Source organism: Condylura cristata, unplaced genomic scaffold (genome assembly GCF_000260355.1).
Source record: "Condylura cristata isolate star-nosed mole 26May11 unplaced genomic scaffold, ConCri1.0 scaffold00034, whole genome shotgun sequence".
In the NCBI taxonomy this organism is placed as follows: Eukaryota; Metazoa; Chordata; class Mammalia; order Eulipotyphla; family Talpidae; genus Condylura; species Condylura cristata.
The window spans coordinates 8,519,874-8,531,183 of NW_004567135.1; the positions used below are offsets into that span (position 1 = coordinate 8,519,874).

Genomic DNA, 11,310 nt, shown 5'->3' on the forward strand with positions numbered 1-11,310 from the left:
AGGGACTAAACCATTTGCATGGTATCCTTCCTCTCTTCCACCTGGTTATGGTATAGATCAAGGAATAAACACTCCTTAGTACAGAGCTCATCTGTCATTTGTGTGATGAAATCATCCTTGACAGTCTTCATTTTTCGTCAATCTTTTTTCATTTTTATTAGAAATAATCGATATACATCACTGTATAAATTTAAGGCATACAGCATGATAGTTTGATTTACATACTTCATCCTGTTTTAGGTAACTGTCACTCTTCACTGAAACAAGTATCTTTTTAAATTCATACTAACTCCTGAAAAGAACATTAAAAATAAATAAATTCATACTAATTCCTAATGGTTCTCAGCAAAAAATTTAGGGAAAATTAATTTTTATGCTTTTTAATAACTGACTTGGTTCTGTTTTAATATAATTTATACATTTTAAATAATTTATAATCTATATAATTTCTTGTTTTTAGCTTAACAGTCAGGGCCTTAGCTAGAAGAAAAGTTCTCACTCTAAGAGTGTGGAAGCAGACCCACGGGCAACCCCAAAGTTCAACAACATTTCTGATACTTAAAAAACAGATAAAATGTAAATGCCACAATACAATGCATAAAACCTGGCCACTACATTTATATTGGCACTGGAGGAAATGGTGGTAAGAACAGTCAGGACACGTGAAACAGCTGTAGTACAAGTCAGTGAAAGCAGTTGTTGAAACCTGACTACTCAAGAAGTCAATACAATGATCAAATTCATGCTGGAACAGTTAAATCACTGCTTTGGACGTGATTTTGATTTGTCAATCAAAAATTGTCACTGGAAACACGAACAGGGAAGCTTTGGGAAAGCAAAAGAAAAAAATGAAGAAAAGTGTTTTGAGAAAAGAAGTGACACTGTTCTCCTAGAACCAAGCCTTATCCATTAAGCAACCCATGCTGCACGGCGTCCAGAGACTACGGGAGACGCACGTTCCCGCTCAGCAAGGCAACTCACTGGCTGAGGAGCTGGTGCAAGGCATTATGCAGAGGCTCTTTCAGTTCCTGTGACACTTTTTCTCCAAGATGAGCCAAGCAGTCCTCTACTGAGCTTTCTGGGTTAGCAGGGCTAAACACTGGAGAAGTGTGACGGTCAAATCCTGTGCTGGGGAAGGCTGAAGACAGAGCAAAAGAAAGCCTAATTTGGTAAATAATATCAAAGCTGTGCTAAAAATTTCAAGAAATTAAAACAACTATTCCTGGGAAGAAGCCAGTAGTTTCAAGCCACTGGAAAAGGTCACATAATCATGGGATATGAATCTGTCCTGGACACAAACACTGATAGGTCCTAAACTAAAAAATGTTTATCCCACCTTGAGATGAGTCAAATACTATCATTCCCTTTTTAAAGTGAACTTTCAACTTACTATTCCTGCACATGTATAAACTTTCAAACTGTGAAAGTTATGCAAGTATAAACTTTTCATATATGAGAAGCAGTCTATATCCCTCCTTAGTTCAAAAATCAGCATCTCATCTGCTTCCTTATTCCACGTTACATGGATTTAGTCCAGCTCTAAAGTGCAGGAAAAACAGGCAGAATCATTGTTTGCTCTAGGACAGCAGCAGGGTGCAGGCACAAAAGGCCAGTAAAGCAAGTGGTTTATCCCCACGCCCGAGTTGCCAATATCCTCCCCAAAATATCTATTAAGCATTAAGGCTAGCTCTCAGAAGGCTGCAGATTTGGCTATTAAGTATAACTTTCTTATGTCAAGTGTTTGCCTCTAAAAAAGATGCAAATGGCTGTAAAATTTACATTCTGTTGTTTGAGCAAGCTTGAGAATATCCATTTTAACCACATATTTTGGAGGCAACATGGAGTATAGTTAAGCTTTTTCTTGTTCTTTTTTCCTTTTTCCATTTGTACCACATATAAGTACTGTTATCAGAATATGGGTGAAGGCTTAAAATAGAACTGGAACATTAATCAATTAAATATGCTAGTGAAGGAAAACAAAAGACTGAAAGTAGTTTTCTAGATTATTTTCAGATTTCCATTCAGACTGCCCCTCTACTAACAGACAGATTTAAAAACAGATTTATAACTTTCTTTGTTAAAAATGATTGGGCATTATGCATCTACACAAAATATGGACAAGAATATGAACAGTAGCGTTATACATAACAGTTAAAATGTATAAATAGATAAACCGTGATACATCCACACACTGGAGTGTATTATTTATCCATGAAATGGAACGAATGAACAGATGTCTGCTATCACATGGAGGATCCCTGAAAATACCAAGCTGAGTGAAAGGAGTCAGTCACAAAAGGCCACATAGCCTGCAATGTAGAGATTCAGAAAGTAGATCAGTGGTTGCCTTGGGGAGGGGAAGTGGCAGTGATCGGAGTGAAAATGAGAAGTGACTGCTCATGTGTAAAGTGTATTTTTGGGAGATGTTTAAAAAAGTTCTAAATTTAGATTGTGGTAATGATTCTATGATTCTGTGATTAAACTAAAAACTATGCACTTTAAATGGGCAGACTTTAAGACATGCGAAATATATCTAAATAAATCTGTAAAAAACCTAATGGTCAAGTTGTTGAATGCAATGCTACTTTATGGAAAGTAAAACAATAACCTAAATGTTCTCAACAATAAGGGAATGTTTGAGTAAAATAGTCACCCAATGAACAGGATTTTTATGCAGATAGCACAATGATAATTATTTTAAAGTTTATGAGGTACAATATTAGATGAAAAATATGTGGCTATATAAAATTATATGTATAACATACATCGTGTGAACCTATATCCCTAGATCATAGTCAAGATTATAAACGTTACCAATTTTCAAAAAAAAGGATACAAGAGAATAAATTACATGTATGTTAATACATCACAACTATCTCTAGCATATATGCATGCAAAAATGAAAGCAGAATACTTTGCTCCCTTTAATGTTGTTATTAATTATGAAGATACTAAATATAAAGCAGTAGAAAGTATCTTCACATGATCATTTATTCTATAACTTAATGCTATATTCAACTGTTGGATGTAGTTGGGAAATTTTTACAAATACATATCCCAGGAAAAAGGATACCTTACCCGACAGTAAATCACACCAAACATAATCTCACTAATTAGCTAAGAAAATAAGAATAAACAGACCTTCAGAAATTTCTTTGTCCAAGGATTTTAGTTCTTCTTCTATTTCAGTTTTAACTTTTAGTAAAACTTCTTGATCCAGAGATTGTGAAGCTACATCTGGTTGAACCCCTGAAACCAACAAATGAGTTTACTATTAAAAGAGGAGAGAGAAGCTACTAGACTATGGTAGTATTTTAACTGCTAGGTAAGGAAATAGAATATCAAAAAATTACTAAGGCTAGAGAGATAGAAGATAAGTTTCTGCAATATATATATATATATATTTTATTCTTAGAAGCATGTGGGTCTACCTAATTGAGAGAAAAGAGTATGGTAAAAACAGAATACATCTTTCTTCGGAATTGTTTGTTATAGGGGCAGAAGAAAGAACAGAATCTTTAGAAACACAAAAACTCAAAAGGAGGTTGGAGAAAGACTGGTATTAATATTCATGAGAGCAATCTTTCTGTATTCTTAAAAATCATTTATGAAAACTGAATCCAATAAAGCCAAATAGAAGGATTTCATGTCATTGTCATTTTAGTGATGGTGAAAGGTCACTTCACCCATCACTGCTACCACCTCTCCCCAACTAACCCTCATTTAAATTATGCAAATGCCAATCTGCATCTCATTTGAGGGCACATTTTTTTCCTTCGCCTTCCACCAAACAAGCTGTACCCACACCCCACCTGCCTCCCCTACTCCATCCCTCCTCCACTATTCTCTCTGGTAACCATTACATTCTTTTTACTGAGTTCAAGATTTATTCCTACTCTTCTTTGTATATGAATGGTTTTGGGTATTTCCATCAGTAAGTGAAACCATCTCCTATTTTTCACTTTTTGGTTTAGTTCATTCAACACAATCATTACCTAGAGGTCCATCTATTTAATCCCAAATGCCACCATGTCATCTTTCTTCACAGCTGCACATAATCCATTGAGTAATTTCTCTATTCATTCATCTCTATCTAATGTGACCTGCTGAAAGGCACATTTTTAATTTTTTTCAAATATGTATTTATTTATGCATACAGAACTAGGGAACAGGGAAGAGGTGCAGGGTTGAGAGGATTCACCAGACAGAGTGGGGGGCAGAACAGGCAAATTGACAAAGTACACTGCTGAGGAGAGTAATAGGCAAGGCAGGAGAGGTCTGACACGCCATGTGGGTCAACTCCCTGGCCGGGGACCGAACTCATGCTGCAGAGGCTGTGTACAGCTTCATGGTGCTTTCTTTGCTTTAACCTGTTGCACCAGCAGGGAGGGCCCTGAGGGACACATTTTTAAATGAAATAGTTTTAGTATTTTATGCATGTTTTGTAAGTTTAGTTTTTCCATATCTGAACAGCTAATATTTGCTTAATTCCACAAAGCACACAACTGAAGCTAGTGTTCACTACTTGGGCATAAAGATGTACCTCAGTCATATGAACATATGAGAGTTTTGCTCCTCATCAGTCTCATCTTTACTACCGAAACTTCCATTTTTCCACTATTTTAAGAAAAAAAAAAAAGAACAGCAGTATGTAAGATAAATGTGCAGGCACTAATATACGAGAGGAAGGTGCTGCTGAAGCCTGAGGGAAATTATCCTCATGGCTTCATGTGACAGTTCAAATTAAAAAATAAGTCAGTTTTGTGGTGTAGATGCCTAACAGTCAATCCTCAGTGCCAGGCGTACTTTGTGTCAGGTCTGTATTCATTAATGATCTGTGAGATGGATTCTATTATTCCTACTTTGCAGATCAAAAAATTGAGGCACAGGGAATGATCTGGCTGAGGACACCTAGACAGTAAGTGCCGGAGCTCAGAAACAAACCCCAGCTTTGTGTTTCAGGGAGGGGCTGCCGCTCCACCACTACAGTGCGCTGCCTCTCCTGCTTGCAAGTGCTGGCTATGGAAAAGCAAACACCCAACGTCAAGGGCTGCTCTAAAACCACAGTCTCCCAATCATAGGCATTCTTAGGACATTTTTTGGGTTATGGTCCCTTAGGGAATTTGAATAAGATAATGGCCCTTCGTCCCGAAGGCTCACCAAGAAGGCAATCATGGATTCGCTCAAGGACCTTCATGAGCCTTTGGTCTTAAAACCTTATTATCACCTAATTCTCCTTTTCCTTTCTGGCCTTCACATAAAATCACACTCAGTCCTCTTTCACTTAGCTCCTGTACTGTGCTTTTGTCACCGGGGATCTGACAATATGCAGAGGCAGCGGGGGAGCAGAACAGGAGGGCTTACTGAAATCCACTGCTGAGGGGAATAGCAGGCTCAAGAGGAGAGGACTGCTGCGCCGCGTGGGCCAGCTCCCTGGCTGGGGATTGAACACAGGCCCTAGCAGTGACAGTGCTGAGATTTAACCCCTAGGCCATCAGGGAATCCTAACACTCAGAAGTTGTTAAATTGGATACTTAGTAACCAAACTTTAGATTAGGAAGAATAAATTTTCAATCCACCTAAGTATTGAGCTAAATAAATGGTTATAAGTGACAGTAAAGTCCCTACCTACGTGTAGGGGAAGCGTCCTGTAATCAGCTATCTTCCTTTTTGCAAGTATCCCAATAAAAGGGAAAAGAATATAGTTTAGACCATCACTCTACAGATCTATTTATTCACTCAATCACTGAAGAAAACATTTATTGTGTACCTGCTATTTTTGGTTATGGTGCTAAGCATCTAACTAGTACAAAAAGGAATAAAATTTGTCCAATCCCTCAAGCTATTCCTATCTGTGGAAGTCTAAAAGGGGCAGGAAGAAAGCAAGCATTTCCAAGGTTCCTGTCTTTTAACAGGCACTGTGCTAAACAATTCGTTCATATATGTTGTTTTATTTAACGCTCATGCCAACGTTGTCAGGGATGAAATGACATTTCACTCAAAGGTGAGTGTCATGCAGGTCAGCCTGTATACAAACCATGAATCCTGACTGTACCCATCTCATCTTGACTGATGGTCAGAAAAGAAATATCTCGGAATTATTTTTGACATATTTAAGTAAAGGAAACTGAAAGGTGGGTAGATCAGTGGCATTTTCAGACCCTGACATTCACATCTTTTCTTCAGTTTTCTATGCAGTCTGCAGCCCAAGAGAAGAGTTACTGTGATTTAAAAAAGATACCCTTCGACTTAGGAAAACTATGAATATACTAAAGACACTGGGCACAGGCTGTTCTCATGCAGTAAAAGGAAAAGGAGAATGTTGGTCTCTAGCACAGAAAGGAGAACCTGAAAGAGAACATCAGGGTAGCTGCTTGGCGACCCACCAGTCTCCCCACGTGCACTATGGAGCAGAGCCTGCTTGCCCAGGCACGGAGTCCAAGTATGGCTCCTCCCCACGCAGCACGCACGCGCAGATCTGTACAGACGCACCTGTACAACTTTCCAGTTGTTCACGTCACTGCTTTCTGCCACTGACAAATTTTAAAAACAAATGGATCGGCTGTTTGTGTTCTCACTTTTTGCAAGCAAAATATTTTGAATTCAAAGATGAACTTATGATCTTTAAAATACCTTTGAAAAGTAAAAGCTTAGATGTTTCTTTGTATCACTGACCAGTTCACAGTATTTAAAGTTGTCAAAAAGAATGTTCCTTTAGGCCTCATGAAACACTTCCCTTCTGAGCTGAGACTACCCAAGATAAAATTCACACCCTTAAAATATTTTTTGTGGGAAAAATATAATCCTATTTCTAGGTGAAGTTTAACACAAAGGATATCGTCAATGTTATTATTAACCTTTATTTTGCTTAGTGATACTTCACTTACCACTTCTGTCTACATAAATGTCTTACATGAAACTACACGCCTAAAAACTTTATAAACCATTACATTAAATAGATTCTACTATGCAAAATGTGAAGATAATGTATCCTAGGAGAAGGTTCATCCTTATATATTCTCATATAGCATAAAAGTCTAACTTTACAGAAAAATCTAACTCTTCTTCCTCAATTTGTGAACTGTGGTTAAGAACATAAAATTTACCATTTTTAAGTGTGGAATTTAGTAGTATAAAAATACATTCATAAGATTGAGCAACCATCCCACCATCCATCTCTAGAACTCTCTTCGTTGTGTGAAACTGAAACTCTACAGCTGTGAAATAGTAACTCCTATCCCCTCCTTCTCCTGGATCCTGGTAAACAACAGTCTAACTTCAGTCTATGATTCTGATCCCTCTACGTATTTTAAGTGAACTTACATAGTGTTTTTCTTTTGCGGTTTGGGTTATTTCACTTAGAGATAGATGTTGATTAAATCTCTGGTATATTATTATAATTAACATACTTATAATAGGTTTTCGTTTTAGTTATAACGTAGTTTTAAATGGCTCTACAATAGCACTGATCACTATGCTAAGTAATGAAGTATTCTCCACAATACACAGTGACATTTTTGTAAAAAAAGCAAACACAGTTGAGAAATTTATTTAAGGTCAATCTAACTACTTTCAGTTAAGTTTTTCTTCTGGTTTCTGCAAGGAAACTCATTCACCTTTAGTAGAAGATAAGCGTCAGACTCAAGCTTCCAGCTTATCACTACAAATGACCAAGGATAAAGGGAAATAATCTTGAGTCTCTTCTCTTATGTAAGATAGGAAGGTAACAGCTATTACAAAGGATTATTGTCAAGAATAATGAGATCAATAAGCCCACCCATCAAAAATGCTCAAGAGATTAGCGGCCATTCACCAATCCTTTGATTCTCTAAATAGTTACCATTTCACATTGATCTTCCCCACACCTGTCTCTGAGCAAAACCAGCTCTAGTCAATGATGCACAGAGAACTGCTTTCTGTATAGGTCAGCAGGACAAACTCTGAGAGTTTAGATATGCCAAGGAATAGGGGTGTTTAACACAAGTTAGGAGGAATCTTGACAGATATTTAGTCTTGCTCTTTAATTGCTCTGAGAAAACAGCTGAGCATCAACTGATCTAAAACTAACATTCTCCTTTTCTTGACATGTCCAACAAGTTTACTTAACAAATTAAAGTTTGTTTGTTAAAGATTTATTTATGTATGCATACAGAACTAGGGTACAGGCCAGAGGTGCAGGGGCAGTGAGAGGATTCACCAGTGACAGAGTGGGGAGCAGAATAGGCAGATTGACAAAGTACACAGCTGAGGGGAGCAGTGACAGAGGAGACAAGAGAAGTCGCCTGCGCCATGTGGGTCACCTCCCTAGCCGGGACGAAACTCACTGAAGCAGCTGTGGCTGGCTTCCCAGTGCTGCACTTTAACCTGCTGCGCCACCAGGAAGGGCCCAGGTTTGTTCGTTTTTAATGGGAAGTGTTAGGTGGGAAGTTTTACTAGGAAGCCACAGCCCTGAGCACCAGATGTTCCATTGTTTTCTAAGTTTCCGTGTGTTACTCACCTCTAAGTGACTTGTCCTTAAATTTTTTCCAGGTTAAAATAATCTGTGCCATACTGAACAATGTAGAAACTATGATTAGTCATTGCCATAAGTGAATATAAATGCTTTTAAGACAAATCCTTCTTTTACTTATTGATACTGCCTCAAATGTACTTCCACAACAGAAGCAGGATAACAACCATGTTGAAAAACACTTTGTGTAGCCTTCTAAGATTTGCAAAAATATTTCTAACTTAGTACCTCGTTGGTATGTGCTTAACCTGCATTTAATCAGAATTAAACTTTCTAGACTCTTGGTAAATACAATATGTTGGGTATAACTTTTTATAAAGTTTCCTGACATGATATATAGTCCCTCCATTCCTCTGTATTCTAGATTTTAGCTTCATATTAAGCTCGATCATCAGAAAAGTACATGTCTAGGGGACTTATTATCTAGGCCTTGATAGTGTTAATTATTTTTTTAAGATTTATTTTATTTATTTATGCATACAAGAACTAGGATATAGGTCAATGTGGGGGGGGGGATGTGGGGAGTGAGAGGCTCCATCAGAGAGACAGACAGGAGAGGTCTGCTGCGCCATGTGGGTCAGTTCCCCAGCAGTGGCTGGTGAAGCTGACAGCACTGAGATTTTAACCCCTGAGCCACCTAGGAGGCCCAGTTAACTATTTTTTTAACATTGGTACTTTGGGGCCATTTCCTTATCTTTTACCCAGAATTATATTAAGAGACAGTACACTGAAAACTAACATTTTAACTTCCACTGTATTACTGGGCCCTATGAGATACACTTCTAAGTGGAAAAAAAAGTACCTTTTATAGAAAAATGTTTTACTTAAAAGAAAATAGTACAGATTCTAGTTATGGAGGAAAAAAAGAATGCTTTTGAATCTTTATCACAGTGTGATCCTCCCTCATTATGTGAATATGGGATTTCAATGAATTGCCCAGGCTTATATAAAAACAATTTAAAAAGCAGGTTTTCTAATGAGTAAAAAGTATTACTGATTTCTAGAAGATGATTATAATTTTTGATGTACAGTGAAAAATAAGAAACATGAATGTTTTATCTACCATCTGCTACTTTTTGAAAAATCTACATACCTAAAATAAACGCACTCCCACACCCATTCACACCACCACCATCACCTCCACTACGACACAAACTAAGTAACAATAATGGCGTGGTCACCATATGCCTCACCTCGCAGATTAAGAAAGGCAGCTGATGAAAGGAGTGTCTATTCTCATGAGACGAATGTGATGCCGAGTACATACGACAAGTTGTCATACTTGATAATAAGCCATGTGGAAAACCTTAGCCAGAAAAAGTCTACTGCTGTCAGAACACAAAAGGCTATTTATTTAGCTAGTCAATGATATAGACAGACTCGGCATTTTTCATTTATTCAACACTCCACCCAGAGTTTCAAAGACACAGAGACATGCAGTGGCAGCAACACAGGATAAACCCTACACTATAAACCCAGAGAGAACTATTTTAAAGATAAACGGACTGGAGCACACTAAACTTCACCCATCTCAGTGTCAAGTGAAGAGTCAGCAATGGTTATATTTTGGTCCTGAAATACACTCACGGGCTTGCATTGTGAATGTTGGATTAATAAGTTCAGAACAACAGTATTGGGCTAAATCTTCTAGAACACACTGCTTTCTATCCTACGGCTTCCCAAACTGCAGAACCTAGAAAGTATATTAGAAATACAGACCCCAAGTTTCAGCATGTAGCAAGTGGTTCAGCAGATCTGGAACAGGCTCTATGATATTCATAAGTGCACAGGTAATCAGTCATGACAAATAATACGTTAGACAATCCAAATAGTTATAATAAAATTCAAAACATGTACTGAACACCCAACAAATGTGTCAATTATTCATTTACCAGCAAAGAAAAATAGCCCAAATGATACCAGTAAGAGCAAATTTAAAAATAACAAGTTCTGAAATAGTCAATCACAATGACACTTCTCAAGTTCTAATGTTACCACAACCTCAAGGACCCAGTACATTGGGAGACACATCTGAGGGCGGAGAGATGTGAAGGAGATGAGTGTATGGGAAATCTACGAAGCACTCACACAAAGTCTGGTTTCACAGCCACGGGAACCAAACATCTGCCATTCCCGGCAGACTGAGAGAACATGACAATACACACCTCCAGCTAGTGAATTATAAATCACCACTTGGAATGGGGTTATGAGAATCTGTCTTGAAAAGGTGATTTGACATGGCAATACTTCCAAATTGATCTACAGAGTCCATGTAAGCCCTTATCAAAAGTCCAACTGTGTTTTTCCAGAAAAGGAAAATGCTAAAATTCATAACAGAATTACAAGAGACACAGAACTGTCAGAACAATTTTGAAAAGAAACCAAGCTGGAAGACTCACAGGCTCATACTTCACAATTTCAAAACTTACTGCAAAGCTATAGTAATAGTGTGGTAATAATATAAGAACTCTCAGATCAATGGACCTAATGGAAAGATTCGAAATAAATTCACATATTTAAGGTTAATTGACTTTTTAGAGAAATACCAATGCCATTCAATGAGGCAAAAAGCCTTTTCAATAAATGGTGCTGGGACAACTGGAGATCCCCTTGCAGAATGAATCTGGACCCTTCCCATGTTCTAGAAAAATTCAAACAGATCAACAATCCAAATTTAAGAGCTAACTTTTTTTTTTTTAAGATTTATTTATTTGTGCATACAGAACTGGGGTACAGGCCAGAGGCTCAGGGGCAGTGAGAGGATTCACCAGAGACAGAGCAGGGAACAGAACAGGCAGATC

At 37.7% G+C, this 11,310-nt stretch overlaps 1 protein-coding gene across 3 annotated transcripts in view; it reads right to left on the reverse strand.

The window, feature by feature from the left end:
* BCL2L13 (BCL2-like 13 (apoptosis facilitator)) overlaps window positions 1-11,310 on the reverse strand; it is a 52,724-nt gene that overhangs the window by 26,141 nt on the left and 15,273 nt on the right. For all 3 annotated transcript variants that reach the window (XM_004692532.2, XM_012732468.1, XM_012732469.1), the window contains exons 3-4: window positions 3,142-3,249; window positions 982-1,138 (exon numbers count right to left, since the gene is read on the reverse strand). In XM_004692532.2, the coding sequence (XP_004692589.1) occupies window positions 982-1,138; window positions 3,142-3,249 (265 nt within the window). The remainder of the gene's footprint in view (window positions 1-981; window positions 1,139-3,141; window positions 3,250-11,310) is intronic.